General features: G+C 39.0%; 1 protein-coding gene across 1 annotated transcript; it reads right to left on the reverse strand.

Moving 5' to 3' along the window:
* Positions 1–1,564: 1,564 nt before the first annotated feature.
* LOC104588200 (oxidoreductase/transition metal ion-binding protein (DUF3531)) lies at positions 1,565–19,827 on the reverse strand. The gene is made up of 7 exons (XM_010246039.3): positions 19,171–19,827; positions 18,776–18,861; positions 17,053–17,131; positions 16,914–16,973; positions 3,340–3,461; positions 3,100–3,171; positions 1,565–2,075 (listed from the first exon to the last, which is right to left on the reverse strand). Exons 1-7 carry the CDS (start codon positions 19,537–19,539, stop codon positions 1,973–1,975), a joined length of 891 nt encoding a protein of 296 aa, XP_010244341.1. The 5' UTR covers positions 19,540–19,827; the 3' UTR covers positions 1,565–1,972.
* Positions 19,828–19,889: the final 62 nt, after the last annotated feature.

The following is a 19,889-nucleotide window of genomic DNA, read 5'->3' on the forward strand; positions in this document are numbered from 1 at the left end:
GGCCTTTATTTTAGACCATATCAAGGCTGAAATATTTGGAAAGAGTCTGAGACTGGTGGGAAGCAGCTAATTGAAGTTCCAAATGATTATGAGTTATGACCATGGTAATATGGTATGACATTTGTAATGTTCCGGCCCGAAGCTGGTGGAAAGGTGAGCAGGGTGGAGATTGACAAAATCAAGAGGAACAGTTGCATCAGATAGTTGATGAACGGATGAAAGAGATCAAGTTGGTTGCAGAGAAGGTATTTTGGCATCGTATGTGAAGCCTCTGGTGAGATTTTTTTCCAACAGTCAATCGAGGTTCCAGCTCTGCCAAAACATGCAGACTTTAAATTGGAAAGATCTGGGGCACGTTTGTAAATATGTAGCCTTTAATTGGATGCCAAAACATGTAGCTCATTTGTCTTTTTATTTTCTTTATTATAACAATTGATTACTAGTGCTTGTTTAATAAGTAAGTTGTATCATCTTTTATGTGCTTCAAGATTTCAGCCAACGTTCAAAGCATCGATACGGTACCATACGATACACATGTTTACAGGTATTTTTGGGAATTCATTTTTTATTAAATAATATATATATATATATATATATATATATATATAAATATAAATAGAAGGCATATAGTTTAAAATGTTTATACACCTCTACCAATACATAAAGGTGTATTAATACTTTGAATCATGATTTTAGCAAAGAGATCTATACCGATCGAAAATCAACTGTTTAGCAGCTCAAGTGATGACTAAAATTGTTCCATGTGTTTAAGCACTATAGTTTGATGGCTTGAGGAGAGGTGTGACGAAATTAAATAGTCTTTAAGGCTCAGTTTGGAAAGAGTATAAATGCAAATATATACAGTGCAAATATATATAAAATAATACAAAATATGAGATTTTGCACTCTACATATTTGCATTTGTACTCCTTTCAAACTGAGCCTTAGCATATTGCCAGTTGAAGATGCCAAGGGGGTCCCTTTTTACTTTGATGATTTGATCTCTCAATGTATTTAAATTTGAGCATCATTAATATTCATATTCATGAGGATTTGACAAAAGTTTTAGTATCGTCCGTCAACTTGATGCAACCCTCCTTTATCTAGGTTTGCACCGGCAATGTAAGACAAACTCACACCGGCAGGAGTTGATAATAGGATCAGATTGTTCTGTTGGTTGTGTTTTGCATGTGCATATGATTAGGGTGAACAATTAATTGCAAAACGGCCTGATGATGGATCTTTCTTATTTGATGATAATGGATGATGGGGAACAGAGATAGGTTCACTTGGGCAACCAAGGATTTGAAATAGCTTGACCTATAATCTATGAAGCAGGGCCCAGTAATTTAGGTTCTATCATCTCAGATTCTCACCAACCATGCTCCCGATTGATCCCATGTACTCCTGTACCTATAAGCAACCAATCGGTATTTACCAATCAATTAGTATTCAACAAAATTCACCGGGGGTGGAGTGTTGGTTGGTCAGAACTAACTAATACCTTTCCGGCATCATAGATAGTCTAATTCTAATCTAACTGCCCTAGTACAAGGATTACAGATGAGTCAAATTGGCGTTTTTTGGACACAGATGCCTTCCTATCTTCGGATTTTAGATTTGAAAGTTGAAACACATTTTACATATTCTGTTTTGTAAATCAAGTCTACATTCTTGCTCCTTGACCAGAAGGAGATAAAAGGTCTACATCCTTGGGAAAAAAAATAAAAAAGGGTCTACATTCTATTTTGTAAATCAACTCCTTATGTAGATTTACATTCTGAAAAGGTCTACATTCTATCAAGTGTGTATTCCTATAGTTGGTTGTAGATTTACAAACGCCTCCTTGCATCATAATCGGTGCCTTCTCAACTATTTCAGGCTAGTAGCATGTAGGGTTAACACTTGCATATTGTTCTTCATTCTCTGTTTCCATGGTCTCATGACATGGTTCATTTGGATGGGAAGTGGTTTAAATCTTGTGAACACTACAGCCGGCATCCTCTGATGCCAAATCCTCTTTCCAGCTCTCAAATTCAGACCCACCAAATGCCACCTGCTTTATTCCAATATAGCTGCCAAGAAAGAAAAAAATGGGGGTCAATGAATACAAAGCAGAGCCTCAAGGCTGCGGATATTAAAGCAAGCAACAAATTGGAAAAACTCTAAACTCAAAGAAATATTATTCATGGAACATAAACAAAATAACAAAATTATTGCCAACTAAGCAAAGTTGTTGAATAGTCAATACATTTAACTCAATCCAACTAAACCTTGTACCAACTATACACGAATCATGTTGTGCCATCTCACTCAGTTCAGTATATGAATACCGTATAGCCCATATATTCAACCCCAATTTAATTATACCAATTTCTCTTGAACAGAAAGGGTGGTGCTAGCTATAGAGTTGACATTTTAGTCAGAATTAGTAGCGCCATAAGGCCCATAAATTACCATTATCAAATACCTAGCAACCTTTGGGGTAAAAAAAAGAGGAGGGTGGGATGTGGGGTTGAGAATTCATGGGCCATAGGTGCTCCTATTCTTTGACATCTAGTTGTGACGGCAAAGTAATGCCCCTCGATCAAGGTAAAATTTATGACCTTTCTGTCCACAGTCTACCTATATAAACAGGGAAAAAAATCTAAGCTCTGTTCAATTGCACAGAAGATAACAAGAAGCAAATGGTTTACCAAAGACCCAAAGTTTATGGTGGTTGTTGCATGTAAAATGGCAGTGGAAAACGGAAATTTTCACAAAAAAAAAGTTAGATGTAGCCATAGGGATGTGACATTCATTCTAATATTCTCTGTCATTTTCTGAACAGAGGGTCTGCTTGATTCAGATCTCACAAAACCCATATAATTATCAACTATTCATGATCTTTTTTTCTAAGTTGAGCCAAAAATCAGGAAAAATTAGGGAAATGGTTTATTTTCCTATTGAATATCATCTTCTGAGGAAACCATTTTGTTTTACATGCAACCAAATGCAGCCCTAGTTAGACCAACCAGCATAAATCATTTTCCTTCAGTTAGATGGAAATCTTCATCACTGAATCAGAAAAGAAAATTCCACCGTCCTTGGGAGACTTACTCGGAGCTTATCTGTGTCAAGGCATTTATCAAAACATCCAGAAGCAGTGGTTCACTAGTCCCAATATCCACCCTGTTAAAATTTGATCAGATTCATCAATAGGAATTCTATGAAAAACATCACTAGAAAAACTGTAATAACTAGTCTCTCATTTTCTTCTACAGGGAACTAAAATCTAGATGTATAAAAGAATGGATACCATAATATATCCAGTTTGTTAGTTACAATTGAGGCTCATACCATATGCGTGCTAGGTTTTCCTGAATCTCGAAGTCCCCAATATTATAAAATGTGGTTGGTGTCACATTTGCTCCCTGAATTGCATCATAATTTGGTCTTTTATCCAAAGGGGCTTGTGACAGCTGCAACAACAGTTTTAAATGGTTTTAGAACAAAGGAGAAAAAATAAAGGAAGAACATCTTACATGCAGGCAAACCTAATCTGATGACAATTTCCCCATAATTAGGAGAAACAACCACCAATTCAGGTCATTTTAGCATAAGGATTCACTGTTTCTCAATGAGAACCCAATTTCAGAAGCAAATAAGATGAAGCACAAAGGCTTCATTTGTCCACCCAAGACTAAAAGCCAAGTAGTATATTGTATTCTCAGCCATTCTTAAAAATTTAAATTTGTTGACATCATAGTATAGAAAGATCTTATAAGAGACATGAAAGAATCTTAAAATAAGCAAAAGAATGAACTATGTCCACTAGGAGTGCCACTTGAAATAAACCCAACATTAACTTGGGATGAACTCGGGCCTGAGTTGGTTGTCTGGGTTTTAAGGTTTTGTTGGTCATATTTTACACATCTACCTTGCATTTGGGTTTTATAACCTACTTGAAATAGAATAAAAGAAAAATCATCAACATCATCCATGCCTTATCCCAACCAGTGGAGGAGCCAGAAATTTTCTTTTGGGGGGGCCAAGTTAGACAAGAAAATGAGATGGGGAGTAGATAAAGTAGTGTTTGGAAAGAAATGGAGCATAAAGGTTTAGATCTATTAGAGTTTTTAAGAAAAAATAAACCTTTTTTTTATTTTAGAGGTTGGAGTATTACAAAGTGATCATTAACATTTTAGCGGGACTTTCATTTTTTTTTTTTTTTTTGGGGGGGGGGGGGGGACCCCCAACAATATACTTGGCACTGCCCTTGATCCCAATTATATGGGGTCGTCTACATGAATCCTGTTTCACCAATCCGTTCTATTTAAAGCCATATGCACTTTTAAATTATTAATGCTTAAACCATTTCTTACTACTTCTACCCATGTCCTTTTTGGTCTATCCCAAGCTCTTTTAGCCCCTTCAATGTGTAACAAATTACTTCTAATTGATGCAGTAGATGGTCTTCTATGCATGTGCCCAAACCATCTTAGTCTACTCTCTCTCATTTTATCACCTATTAGAGCTACTCTTAGGTTCCTACAGATAACTTCATTCTTAATCCTATCCTTTCTAGTTTTTCCACTCATCCATCTTAGCATTTGCATTTATGCAACATTCATTTTCTGGACATGTTTCTTGGCTGCCCAACACTCTGCTCCATACAACATAGCTTGGACTCACAACTGTTTTATAGGATTTTCCTTTTAATTTAAGTGGTATTCACCTATTACATAAAAAGCCAGATGCACCCCTCTTTAATCTCTCCCTTGTTATGAATTATTGGACCAAGGTACCGGAAATGGTCACATTGAGTTATCTCTTGGTCTCCAATTCTAAGTGTATCTTGATTTACACTCTTATTATTACTAAATTTACAGATTGTCATATACTCTGTTTTAGTCCTTATTTTAAAACCTCTTGTTTCTAAGGCATTTGTTCATAAGATTAATTTTGCATTTAATCCTTTATTAGTTTTATCAATTAAAACAATGTCATCCACAAAGAACATGCACCATGGAACTTTCTCCTGAATATGTTTAGTCAATTCATCTAGGATCAATGCAAATAGATAAGGGCTAGGTGCTGAACCTTGGTGAAAACCCATTGTAACTGTAGAATCCGAAGCCTCTCACACTGGTATTCTAACATTAGTTGTTGGCCCCTCATACATATTCTTAATTAGGTCTATATGCCTTTTTTTTTTTTGATAATTGAATAAATTTTATTAAATACCAAAGGTAAGAAGTATAAGCATCCCAAGGAGAGGCACGAGATGCTACCTCTCTAGAATATTCAAATACAACTTTCCCTACTTACTAGAATAAGTTACAAAGATGCCCCAAAAAAGACCTTCCCTGGATACCCCTTGCTTGGCCAAAGAATCAGCCATAGTGTTTGCGGACCTGCTTACCCATTTAACATCCACTCTCATAGTTCTAGTCAGCCACTTCACTCTTTTGAGGAGATCTCTATTTCCCCATATGGCAGTGTTCAGATTTTACAGCCACCCTACTACCACCTAAGAGTTTCCTTCAATTAGAAGATGTTCCACCCCAAGTTGGTTAGCAACCTGAATCCCTTGAACAATAGCTAGTAACTCAGCTCTTGTAGAGTCTCCCACTCCCACCGGTCCTGAGAATAATGAGATAATGTTGCTGTCCTTATTCCTTAGAACGCTCCCTACTCCTGAAGAACCAGGATTACCTTGGCTGTTCCCGTCAAAGTTCAATTTAATGACACCTTCTGGGGGAGGTTCCCACTCTACCATGCTTCTATTCTTTTTAGTGGAAGTGTTAGCCACTTCTAGCCAGTTTCTCCAAAGATCATCGAAAGAGAATTCAGCAAACAAAGACAAGGTCTTCAACCAATGGATTACTCTAGTTGAGATACAGTCCTTCACTTCAGCCAAGCTTCTTTCCTTCTCTAGGAAGGTTCTAGCATTCCTTTCCTCCCAAACAGTCCATAATATAGCTGCCCTAATACACTTCCACATGATTTTACCTCTTCTTGTGTGCCACCCAAAGGTAGACGGATTAAACAACATACTTACATCAGACGGCGGGTTCCACCTACACCCAAATAAACTAAAGCTCCAACTCCATAAGGTTGCAGTAAAGGAGCAAGAAATTAGTAGATGGAAACAGTTCTCATTCTGGGCCTTGCATAGGAAACACCAATTAGGGGAAAGGCATAGAGAAGGTCTCTTCTTTTGCAAGTTTTCCAAAGTATTGATTTTCCCGTAGAAAACTTCCCAACAAAAAACAACAATTTTGGGGGGAAAAGGTCTTATCCAAACTTCTTTAATAGGAAACACTTGAGGGTTAGGGTTGGCCAAGAGGGATTTCAAAAAGGAAGCACAAGTGAAGGTTCCTTTTGGAAAGGGGGGGGGGTCCAAACTCTTTGATCAGATTAAGTGGGGTCCAAACAAATCGATTCGAGTAAAAGAAGCAACTCAGAAACACAAACCAGCTCATCATCCCTTAATCCCCTACAAAAGCCAAAGTCCCAACTTAAAGACAAAGGAAGTATTGGACCAGGGAGAAACTTGGAAATTGGCTCATTTTTGTAAAGGGAGAGAGAGAATAGAGAGGGAAAAAAGATCCTTAAGAGGTTGGGTACCTGTAAAGAACACTGATGTGGTCCCCACAGTGTTAGTTGGTAGTTATTTCAGTTAATTATTTCAGCTTTATTATTAGTTATTTCTTATTCTATTTGCCATGTAAGTAATAAGGGCAATTCATCCCTTTTACAGTTGGCCAATAGTTATAAATACTAAGAGAGGGTCGGCAGAAATTATGACCTACTCTCTCTCTTTTCTGAAACTCTCTTCATGTACTTTTCTTCCTCTCTTCTCTTCTTCTCTTCAATTTTTCATCCTTTTTTCTTTTTAACTCAAGACTGATTGTAGTCTAGAACGACTACTTGGTATCCAAGCCGACCTAGGAGCTCTTATGCTAATCTGATTAGGCTGACTGCATGAGAACCACCTAGGTTTGAAAGTTTTTCAACAAGGAAGGAGGATCAGTTGATTCTTGGAGGTTACTGGTAGTGTGCGGTTGCTACTAAAGAGATTGTAGAAGTCTGGGAGAGTTCTAGTAGTCACGAAGAATTAGAAGAAGCTTCGGATCATCAAGATTAGGGTTTTGCATCAACCAGAAGGTGGCGGCCAGAGATTTTTTCATAAAGTAAGCTTTTTCTTGTGATTCTATTCAGAAAAGATAATCTTGGTTTAGTCTGAGAGGTGCGGCTTCAGAATTTTTGTGTTTTCTTTAGGGTTTTGAGAGAAAACCCTAAAATTCAGAACTGTTATTTGTTTCAGATCAGAATTTGAGCTGGTTTCATTCAGAATTCTGTTTTCTGTGTTCTTTGGAAGAACTAAGCCGGCTGTTATAAGTCGTTTGGGTGCTGTTTCTCCTATTACAGTAATTAAAGAAGTTTTTTTTTTTTATTAATTCTTGATCAAGAATGGAGTTCAAGAGTCAAGGGGAAGGTGTTTTTGGGATTAACAATTCTGGTAACATGTCTGAGAATACCTTTCAGATTACAACAGTTAAGTTTGATGGATCAAACTACCTAGAATGGGCTCAATCGGCCATGATGGCCATTGGGGGTAGGGGAAAACTGAGCTACTTGTTGGGAGATGTGAAAGAACCAACTAAGGAAGACCAAAGCTATACCAAATAGGTTCATGAGAACTATTTGGTTATGACATGGTTGTGCAACTCTATGCAGCCACATATCAGCCGGAACTATTTGTGGGCGAAAACAGCTAAGGAAATTTGGGATGTCATGAAAGAGACCTACTCCCAACCCCTTAAATGTTGCTGGGACTTATGAATTGAAATGTGAGGTTAACAACCTTAAGCAAGGAGAGAAACCAGTCTCGGTTTACTTCTCTACACTGAAATCTTTGTGGCATGAAATTGACCACCTAGAAACACTTGAGTGGGAAAGCTAGAAGGATGCACACTCATAGAAAGCAGGTTGAGACTAATAGGGTTTTTGAGTTCCTAGCTGGTCTGAATCCCAAGTATGATTGTGAGACAGCAACTACTGACAAGGGACAGTGTGACCCTATCACAAGCCTACTCTTTAGTGCACAATGAAGAGACTAGGAGAAAGGTTGTGATGTAGCATCAGCCCTTCCCACTAGCCTTGGCAGCAGTTAAACCTAAATCCAGGGGTGATACGGAGAGGGATATAAAGAAGGAAGACAAGCGGAATCTAGTAATGTGAACATTGCAAGAAACCCAAGCATACTAAAGACACCTGTTGGAAGTTGCACCCTCATTTAGTCCCAGCAAAACTCAGGAACAAAAGGGGTAATGCTAATATGACTATTAATACTGATTGTGCCTCCTCATCAGGCACAAAAGGCACACCCCTAGACACCCTAGCTGCTGTCCGGGCTGCCCTGACTCAGTTGGAAAAGGAAGTTGGCAATTCAGCTCAATCATCTCAGCCACCATCAGCTCCCACATCAGCTTTTGCTCATTCAAGTACTCGGGCCTCAGCTTATCATGCTTCAGCTCCAAGTAACACTGAACATTGTTGGGTAATAGACTCAGGTGCATCTGACCATATGACTGGCTTGCCATCACTATTCACTACCTATCACTTGTCTTCTGGCAGAGATAAGGTGTCCATTGCTGATGGTTCCCTTGTTCCCATTTCTGGCAAGGGAGACATCAAGTTGTCTAATGCCATATCCTTATCTTCAGTTCTGCATGTTCCTAAGCTTAATACTAATTTGCTTTCAGTCAGTAGCATTACAAAACATCAGAATTGTTTAGTAACCTTTTTCCCTGACCAATGTGTTTTTCAGGACTTGGAGACAAGGAAGGTGATTGGGACTGGTCGTGAGACGAATGGGATCTATCTGCTTGCAGAGAGTTCACATTGGGAAGATAGTGAAGATAGGAAGTCTTTTGTTTCTCAGTCTGTTAGTCAAGTTATGCTTTGGCATAATCGGTTGGGTCATTTATCTTTTTGGTCTTTGAAGAGTTTGTTTCTTGATTTATTTGAGTCTGTTCAAATGTTTAATTTGAGATGTGAGAGTTGTGAGCTTGCAAAGCATTGTAGAACATTTTACTCATTGATTAATAAAAGAAGTAATAATCCTTTTGATATTGTGCATACCGATGTTTGGAGTCCTTATCACATCACTGCTATGGGGGGGGGGTACAGATATTTCTTGCTGTTTGTTGATGACTATACCCGATTTTCTTAGGTTTACCTTATGCGTTCTCGAGATGAGGTTCCTACTTTGACCCAAATCTTTCATTAAATGATTTTAACCCAATTTGGGGTCAAAATCAAAATCTTCAGATTCGATAATGCGAAAGAATACTTTGCCAACCAATTAGCCTCTTATTTGCTTGACCATGGGATTATCCACCAAAGTACTTGTCCTCATACACCACAGCAGAATGGGGTTGCTGAGAGGAAGAATAGGCACATATTGGAGGTGGCCAGAAGCATAATGTTTAACTCCAATGTGCCTATTCGTTTCTGGGGAGATGCTATTCTTACAACAGTGTATCTCATTAACCGAGTTCCTTCACGGGTTCTTGACATGAAGCCTCCATTTACCCTCCTATACCCTGATAAAGACTTGTTTAATGTTCCCCTTAAAACCTTTGGTTGTACTTGCTTTGTTCAGATTCTTGGACCTTATCGTTCCAAATTTGATCCTAAGGCCTCTAAATGTATTTTTCTCGGTTATGCACAAACTCAAAAGGGATATTGCTGCTATGGACCCACTTCTGGGAAAAGATTTGTCTCTATGGATGTTACTTTCTTCGAGGATGTTATTATCCTAGGGTTTCTCCTCAGGGGGAGAGTAGTGAGTGTGGGGTTAACTCATCAGAAGTTCCTTTACCTGTTCCATTGAGTGATGAGGGACGTAATGGGGAGGGGTGTTAGAGGTGCCGAGATTTGAGAGTCTATCACAAGCGGTGGAGGCAGGTTGATTTCGGTCATCAGCAGTCTAGGCCAGCCCCAGTTCTTTCTGCAAATCCAAATCCAGGTACTATAGTTCCTTTATCGGATCTGGGTTCCACTGAGATACCTTCCACTATTGAGCCCTTACCTCCTTTGGATGACCTTGACCTCCCCATTGCAGTCTATAAAGGCAAACGGTGTTGCACCACATCCACAACCCATTGCATTTCCCAATTCTTGTCCTATGATCACTTGTCCCCCTCTTACAGGTCCTTCCTCACATCTATTGCTGATATTCCTATCCCGGAACAGTGCAAGAGGCCTTGTCAGTTCCTGAGTGGAAAGATGCAATGAAGGTTGAAATGGATGCTCTTCTGAGAAATAATACTTGGAGCTAGTTGACTAGCCTAAAGGGAAGAAACCGGTTGGAAGTAGATGGGTATTTACTGTGAAACATAATGCTGATGGTTCCATTGAAAGGTATAAGGCTTGGTTAGTTGCAAAGGGATTTACTCAGACTTATGGTATAGACTACTTGGAGACTTTTGCTCCAGTAGCAAAGATGACCACTATTAGAGTTTTACTATCCCTTGCAGCCAGTTACTCTTGGCCCTTGTTCCAGATGGATGTCAAAAATGCCTTCCTCAATGGAGACTTGCAGGAAGAAGTTTACATGCAGTTGCCTCCTGGATTTTATGATGCAGACACAGGAAAGAAGGTTTGTCGGTTGAATAAAGCTTTGTATGGACTAAAACAGTCCCCCAGAGCTTGGTTTGATAGATTCAGACAAGCCCTTGAAAGGTTTGGCTATGTACAGGCCCAGTCAGACCATACATTGTTCATTAAGAGAGTGGACTCTTCCTTGACCTTGCTTGCTGTATACGTGGATGATATTGTAGTGACAGGGAATGATAATGGTGAGATTGAGTCTCTCAAACAACTCTGTCATCACGAATTTGAGGTAAAAGATCTGGGAGAGCTACGATACTTCTTGGGTATTGAGGTAGCTAGATCTAAACATGGGATTTTTGTTTCCCAAAGAAAGCATGTACTAGATTTGTTGGAAGAAACTGGAAAGTTAGGTGTTAAGCCTACAGATACACCTATTGAACAGAATCACAAGATCAGTGCAGAGGGTGGAGAGCCACTTGAAGATAAAGCTATGTTCCAGCGGTTAGTTGGAAAACTCCTCTATCTTTGTCTCACACGACCGGACATTAGTTATGGGGTCAACGTTGTCAGTCAGTATATGCACTCTCCTAGGTCTACTCATTTGCAGTTGAGAGGATATTAGCATATTCGAAGAGGTGCCCAGGTAGAGGTATACTATTCAAGAATAATAATCACATGAAGATAGAGGTTTATACAGATGTTGATTGGGCTGGGAGTATTGATGATAGAAGGTCTACCTCTGGATATTGTGCTTTTGTAGGAGGTAACCTGGTATCTTGGAGGAGTAAGAAGCAAAGTGTTGTTTCTCGTTCTAGTGCAGAAGCTGAATACAGGTCCATGGCTAATGGTGTGGCTGAAATCCTATGGTTGAAATCACTATTTGAGGAGTTGGGTATTGCTTATGAGAAGCCCTTAATGCTGTATTGTGATAATCAGGCTACTATTAATATAGCTCATAATCTGGTACAACATGACAGAACTAAACATATTGAAGTAGACCGACATTTTGTCAGAGAAAGGGTTTCATCTCAAGAAGTGTGTCTTCTGTATATCACCTCCAGCATGCAGCTTGTAGATCTTCTCACCAAGGCTGTTCCAAGGAAGAAGTTAGAGGCAGATCTATGCAAGTTGGGAATGACAAATATCTATTCCCAACTTGAGGGAGAATGTAAAGAACATTGATGTGGAACCCACTGATGTGGTCCCCATAGTGTTCATATGGCAGCAATATTTCTGTTAGACATGACAGTGTTAGTTGGTAGTTATTTCAGCTTTATTATTAGTTTTTTCTTATTCTATTTGCCATGTAAGCAATAAGGGCAATTCAGCCCTTTTACAGTTAGCCAATAGTTATAAATACCAAGAGAGGGTCAGCAGAAATTATGACCTACTCTCTCTCTTTTCTGAAACTCTCTTCGTGTACTTCTTTTCTTCCTCTCTTCTCTTCTTCTTCTCTTCAAATTTTCATCCTTTTTAATTCAAGACTGATTGTAGTCTAGATCGACTACTGTACCCACCCAAACATCATCCCGGAAATGAACAGAAATGCCAGAACAAGCTTCATACTTGATAAACCTGAGGAAGCAAGGGAGAATACCATGTATAGCCTTCCAAAGTGTTTTGAGAGTCGCCTGATGAGATATCTCTATATCCCAACCATTCTCTGAGTAGCCGTGTATGCTTGACACCACCTCATGCCATAATCTCTCTCTCTCTCTCTCTCTCTAGAGGCCATCTCCATAGCCACCTCCCTAAAAGAGCTTCATTCTTCTGAACTATGTTCCCTATCCCCAAGCTCCCTTCTTCTTTACTTCTATTGACTATCTCCCATTTGATTAGATGATCCTTCTTCACCTCTCCTAGTTTCCACAAGAAATCTCTCATTAGTTTATCCAATTTCTTAGCCTCCCTTGGGGGAATCCTAAAGACTAAGAGGAAGTAGGTTGGAAGGTTAGCAAGTGTTGAATCATAAAAAAAAAAAGGTTAGCAAGTGTTACCCTAATCAAGGTTACCCTACCCCCTATAGAGATGTAATTCTTTTTCTAGGCCGCCAAACATTTGCCAAATTTCTGCACAATAGGGGACCAGAAACTACTCTCTTTAGGGTTTGCACCTAAGGGAAGCCCTAAGTAGGTTAAAGGCCAAGAAGAGGTAGCACAACCTAAGCACACTGCAATAGACTCTACCTCCCCATCCTCCAAGTTTATTCCAGCTACACAACTTTTATCAAGGTTTATCCTCAAATTTTATGCATTCTCAAAATCCCTTATTAGATTCTTAAGATCGTCCACCTTTCTTAAGTTGCTCCCCTCGCAAAAGATGATAAAATCATCAGCAAACTGAAGGTGGGTCACCAGAACGCTTCTTCTACCTAGTCTCCAACCCTTTATTAGATCTTGCCCATCTGCTTTTGAGATCAATCTACTAAACACATCAGCAACAAGTGTGAAAAGGAAGGGAGGGAGAGAGTGGGTCACCTTGTCTTAGGCCACTACTGGCTGGGAAGAAGTCCTTAAGCACTCCATTCACTAGGATTGAGTAATGATAGGAAGTTATGCAACCACTTATCCAATTACACCATTTGTCCCCAAAGCCTCGCCTTCTTAACACCTCCAATAAAAAACTCTAGTCCACTAAATTGTAAGCCTTTTCTAAGTCCAATTTGCACACAAAACCTTGATTGCCAGATGTCCTCATTTCCTCCACACTTTCATTTGCTATGAGGATCTGATCTGTAATTTGTCTATCTTGTACAAAAGCTCCTTGTGCTTGACTAATGAGTGTAGGTAGAACTACCTTGATCTTCCTTGAGAGCCCTTTTGCCAATATCTTATAGATACTAGTCACCATGCTAATAGACCTAAAATCTTTGGGATGTTTAGGACCCGTCTTTTTGGGAACAAGAGCTAGGAATGTAGCATTTACTCCAGGACTCATCACATGTTTTTCCTCAAATTCTCTTATGATCCCTACCATAGAGAAGACAACCTATCTAATCTCTTTCTTCCTCAATAGTTCTTACTAGCCATCCCCTGTCCATCTCATTTAAGATTGGCCAATCCTCATCCTTCACTCCCACTCGATTCTCCAAAGGTCTTCGAAAGATTGATTTGAAGTGAGCCACAAAGCAACTAGCAATCTCCTCTTGTGAAGTTATGTTTTCTCCATCAACCTCAAGATTTACTATCAAGTTTTTCCTTCTTCTCCCATTGGCCATAACATGAAAAAAAATTTGGTATTCCCATCCCCTTCCTTGATCTACTTATGCCTAGACTTTTGTCTCCACAATATCTCCTCCCTCAACAGGACCTCTTCTAATTCCTTTTTCAGTTTCCATCTCACTTCTCGATCCTGTCCACTCATCAATCTTTGGGACTCTTTTGCATCTAAATTCTCAATCTGAGTCATTAATGTAGCTTTTGTTTCCTCCCAAGGTTCAAAGTATCGACACGTATCGGCCGATACGTATCGTTCCAGGACCCCTCTGATACGCCCCTACAGTGGGTGTATCGGGGGTCTAACTGGTTTAGGGTGTGGAGGAGGCCTAAACCGGCTCCCCTGAACCAGTTGCAAAAAAAAAAAAAAAAACACACTAAAAAGCTGTATCGATTTGATATTTCGAACCTTGTTTCCTCCACTCTACCAAATTGGTCCATATTCCACACTTTTATTTTGGATCTCAATCTTTTTAACTTTTATGAAATCTAACCCCTTTCCATTTCACCCCCTCATCTCTTCACTCCACCATTCCTTCACCTTATTCATGAAATCCGGATGTGTTAACCACATATTCTCAAATCTGAAGGGTCTTGGTCTGGTTCCAAATGGTTCTGGTCCTACTTCTACAAGACAATGGTCGGAAGTAACCCTAGGTAAAGCCCTGGCCACCAAACCTCTCCAGTGATTCTCCCAACCTTCATTGAAAAGAAAATCTATCTAGCTTTGAACAAGTTGGGTTTTCTTGAAAGTTGGACCAAGTGAAGATTGCTTGTAGTATAGGAAGCTCCCGTAATTCATAGGAATTAATGAAATCATTAAACTTTCTCATACTAGTTGTAATGGGCTATCTAGGATTATTTGACTCTATTGTAAATCTTATCACATTAAATTCCCCCCTAGACACCAGGGGCCTTCCCATAGGCCTTGGATGCCATAAAGCTCCTCCCATAACTCATTCCTCTCTCTATAATTATTTGGCCTGTACACATTTGTTAGCACCCATGTGAAACCATCTTCCACCATCCTGAATTTTAGAGAGACAAAGAAATTACCTATCAGCTCCTCTATTGGCTCTACAACACTCCCTCCATAGAGTTACTATTCCCCCTGATGCTCCCCATGAGGGAGCTGAACACCAATTCATTCCTCTTGCACTCCAAAACCCTCTAACACACCTTCTATCTAGTTCTGATAGTTTGGTCTCCTGTAGCATCACAATATCAGGTCATTCTCTTCTAAGCAACTCCTTAATTAATCTCCTTTTTCTAGCACTTCCCAACCCTCTTAATTAATCTCTTAAGCCCTTAAGGACACTAACTTCCCATCAATTAGGGGCTTTCTTCCTCTCCCCTCTACCGCTAAACTCAATATCCCCTTCGATATCTGAAATTAGTCTCTCTACTTCTGATCTTTTCTTCTTTTTCCTACCCTTAATGTCCACAGACTTCCTAGAAAGATCTTTATTTCCTGTCTTCAACTCCATTTTATTGATACTTGCATCTGGTTTGAAATTTTTAGGGTTACCTCCTTCAGTTCCTCTTTCTATTTGTATTCCTCCAACAAAGTACAAATCTGCTCCCAAATCCTTTCCAATTCCTCCTCTTGTCTCTTTTTTTCTAAAGAAACCCCTTCCCCAACTTCTACCCCAACACTCTCCTTCTCCTCTCCCCTTCTACCACCTGCTTGTTCTGGTTGTGATGGCGAGACATCTATTACAAGACCCAGATTAGTAACTGAAAACAAATGGACATGCTTACCTGAACCTAATGGAAGTGGGGTGCCATCTGCAAGTGTCGAGTCCAAGACCTTTCCTTGTTCCTGATTCCTTTTGTTGGCATCCCTATGTTGGGCAACAGAGTTGATTCACGTTCCTCTGGCCTGATAACCTGCATAGGCTGGTTTAGTGCAGTTGGCTCTTTTCTTAGATGAGGTGAGTTCCGCCAAACCTCAGTAAGAGCTTCTAAGTCCATCTGATCTTTATGCGACACAAGTTCTAAAGGGGAGAAATTTTGTTCACCGTTGTTGGGATCTACATTAAACACCTCTTCCTTGATGCCAAGGCCACATGGATCCAACACCTCCTCTGGAAACAACAACTCAGTGTTCAAACTTTCCTCCTCGAAGATATCTTTTGAGTTTTGTAGATCTATACTTCCCAGACTGAGAGTTTCTTCAATGTTTGAATCAAAGCACTCTTCATCATCACTAAGTATTTCCAGCTCCAGGTTATCTATCTCGCTGTGCTTAACACATCTCGGATTACAACAATCTGGTGAAAGCTGAGCCAGTTTCTTTGAAGGAAGCCACTGTAACGAACAATTCACTTGAGCAGTGTCATTCGACCGAGCATCTCAGGTAGACAAGAAACAAGATCGACCGTCTATATGCCTATTTTGAACCCCTTTATTTATCAAGACCCACAATATTATCCCTCTAGGAAGTAGGAAATCTTCATATGCCTTTTCTACATATAGATATCATTAGATAATACATATATACAAAAAATTAACATGTATATGAATAGCATACATAATATATATGTCTATGCATTTATACATGTTTGCACATGAGTATGGACCCAAGCCTCTTTCTTCACCTTACCAAGGACGAGAAGGAAGATTATGTGGCAGTGCACAAAAGCTGCAGTTCTTTGGACTATTTGGGAAGGAAGGAATGGCAGAATCTTTAATGGCACTGCATGGTCCAAAGAAGCAATCATTGAAAATGTTTCAATAAGGTTGGCATACTAGATTAAAACTCCGAAGGTTTTTGAGCCATTCTCTTTGGATGAATATGTGTAAGTGTATTTATGCAATATCTATATATAGTTTCAGGTTGGGTCTTCCCAAGTTGCAGCTCTAAGTGTGGACCCCAGATCACTAGATCCAAGTTTGCTCTAGAGACCTTAGGATAAGGGAGAACAACTGATCATCCTTGAGGCCAACCAAACAGTTTGCTTTGATTAAATGAAATTATGAAATATCTCTAAAGAGCTTTCTATTTCCTCATTTTTTTGTCTCAACTTAATACTCCTGTGATATATAAACATTTATACCAATGCATGAATGAATATGAGCAGATGTTACCTGCATGTTCATGGAATTGCATCCACCAAGACGTCCAATAATGTGCCACGCTCGAATTGCCTTCATATAAATACATAGTATTTAAGTTCTCAAATTTGTTTATAAGGTATGGATGTAAGCTCTGAAAAAGTTTACTTACATCACAGATTAAAGAAATGTCATTTGGTAGGGGAGCATTGTAAAATTCAAACCATATATAGGAGTTTGAGAAATCAAACCTGTTACATGCTAGCCATACAGAATTTATAGTCAGTAGCAACAGGATATAACAAAAAGCATTAACAATCAGACACAGATACAATAAAAATCAGCTAGGAGTATTCATGGATGAGGACAGTAATGGTTTAATGATAAAACTTAATTACTTCACAGTGTTCAGATCTAAAAGATTGAACAAAAAACAGAGCAGTATCAACAAGATGAAATAGAATTTCTATTTTTGTTTAATGAATGCATAACTGAGAAGGTCAAAAGATAAGGGAACTTGGTATCAAATATTTCAGAGTACAATTGCCTAATTTATGATTTACTTTTGTGATGGTTATTCTCAATGGGGAAATCCAATTAAGCATAATGTGAGCAAAGTTTGTTTTAGGAATATTTAGATAGTAATGTTTGGCAAGTGGTAGAGCATCATTGTATGAAATGTCAAAGGTAGGGATAAATATGCACATTAAAGTTCAGTATGACATTCATTCCACTTACAGAAATTAAGAAAGCATGGAGACAAGACATCAAGTAGTTGAAAATTCTTGTTGAAAATTTAGAGGTCCAATAAATGTTTAATATTGTACATTCATTGAATGCAATGTTTTCTTGAACCTGAGACGTTTGCATGTCTGAAGTAGGAGTTCAACTACAATGCATTCACTAATATTGGCTGCACGTTAAATCCAGATCTTAACCATTCAATTTAAATTTTGCTTACTTTTCATTGGTTCACATTTCACAAAGTATACTTTCACGTTTTACAAGGTGTACTTATAATCATATTCAACCAATCACATCTTTTGTTGCATGGTGCAGCGGATGCACCATAGATTTTGCCCTTAAAGTAGCCTGATAATTCTCTTGGGTCACATTGGGTATAGTTCAGAGCATGATAGTTATTTAAAATTCTGAACTTGGAGAAAGTGGTTATGCTGGAAAGGAATTTAACTTTGTGTTTAAAATTCTCTGTTTTGAGAATCATGGCCACAGAAGAAGTGCTAACAGATTTTTTGGTGCTATTTGTCTTGCTGAATGGTACCCCACAAATTTCTTAGTTATCAATTATTACAAGGTTCCAAGACAAGTTAAATCATTTCTCTAGAATGGTGAGCATTACCCATGCAGATGCTTTTGAGATGTTGATGAAGACCTAGAATTATTCTTAGGTTTTTAGACTTAGCAATACAGCTTCAACAATGTGAGCATTTCCAATGTGGATTATAACCAGATATTAGCCAATGGACTGATGGAATCTTGGCTAATAATGGCATGACTTCTGCTTCATATGGTCATCATGGAAGAGTTCAGTGTGACTGACGTTGTTCATGTAACAACTATTTTATACTTAGAAATATAATATAAAAATCATCATTTGGTTTAAGTGCACCAAATTATTGGTATTATGTGTTTTGAACCGTTCCAGTTGCTTTCCCCAATACAACAGGAGGGAATTGAAATTACTTTACTGATGCTATATAGGCAGATATATCTCTACAAGCATATACTATGCCCTCAAAAACATACATTTATTTATTATTAATTTTTTTGCAGTATGATCGCATGCCATTTGCATATGTTCCTTATATAAAATGTACATACGTATCCTTTCATGTATGCGGCTACAATGCAATTTGACATTTATCAGATCTTACTTGTTGAATGTCACTTTCATGGGTATCGCAGAACCAGTTTTGGGGTGCAGTATTTTGTTCCTTTTGTTCCTTATTCTGTCCTCCACCTGAAGATATTCCACTCTCTAAGTTCAACCGAAAAGGAAAGAGAATAACTGAAAAAACAAGCAAGATAGGTCTATTAAAACGGAAAAGAAAGGCAAAACCCCATTAAATGAGAAAACAAGTTCAGATTGTCAAACCAACTCTTTGCATTTTTCTGCAAAAAAGAAATTCCTTGGGAAAGCTAACAGAAATCCATGAAACTAACCAACGGACAGAAAAATAGAAAAAAAGGACAAACACCAAAAAGGATTAGTTTTAAGAAGTCTGGAGTTTCTCATCATAGTTTCAGTTATTCTGTATCGACATTTTACCCGGGCCTTTGCCTTCTGTGGATCATCGAAACAACTGCCAAGAATCTCGGCGAGTTCTGGGTCTCGATCATAGTCCTTCTCTTCTTCTCTTCCTCTGAATCTAGCTTGAGCTGAGACCTCTTCTTCTTCTTCATCGTTGTCGTCATCTTCACCATCTTCTTCAATTTCCTTCTGCAATTTCCGGGTTTTAGTTCCTTCACTACGACTCGCTTTTGCGAAAGTAACAGATGATTTCAGAAATCTGCGAGACAGCAGCAGCGTAGCAGCAAATGGACGAAGCGGTGCAGAGAAGTGGGTCTGGCGCGAGAAGTTGCAGCTCAAGAGCTTTGGCTGTTGAAGAGGAGAGACGCAGGTGCGTAGGATAAGCATTATTTGGGGTGAAGAAAGGGGGAAGCTTGGAGGTTCGCAACGAACACGCCTCTTAGCAACTGCTGGCTGGTCCGTTATGGCTCAAGAAACACTCGATGACTGTCTTCAAGTTCAAGGTAAGTATTTCACCGTGCTTAAACCCTGCGCCCTTCCCCTGGTAACGACTGACGAGAGCTTTCTGGTTTCTATTGTCTCGTTCCCATCTATCTTTATCCGAGGACGATACAACTACAATCCTGAGTCTGACTCGAACGAGTTGAGTCGTCAACTCGGATTTATGTACCCCTTGTTTTCGCGTGAAGGTGAAACTGAAACAGTGTATAAACGACCAGCTTTAATCACCCGGTCCC

Source organism: Nelumbo nucifera, chromosome 8 (assembly GCF_055504915.1).
Source record: "Nelumbo nucifera cultivar China Antique chromosome 8, China Antique-T2T, whole genome shotgun sequence".
NCBI classification, from domain to species: domain Eukaryota; kingdom Viridiplantae; phylum Streptophyta; class Magnoliopsida; order Proteales; family Nelumbonaceae; genus Nelumbo; species Nelumbo nucifera.

Bases quoted from the DNA above. Each gene is read 5' to 3' on its own strand.
- LOC104588200 (XM_010246039.3), bottom strand. From the start codon at position 19,539: ATGCTTATCCTACGCACCTGCGTCTCTCCTCTTCAACAGCCAAAGCTC. The intron at 17,132-18,775 runs GTAAGATCTGAT...AGCATGTAACAG, and splicing joins ATGAAAGTGACATTCAACAA to GTTTGATTTCTCAAACTCCT. The intron at 16,974-17,052 runs GTAAGTAAACTT...ATTTATATGAAG, and splicing joins ACATTTCTTTAATCTGTGAT to GCAATTCGAGCGTGGCACAT.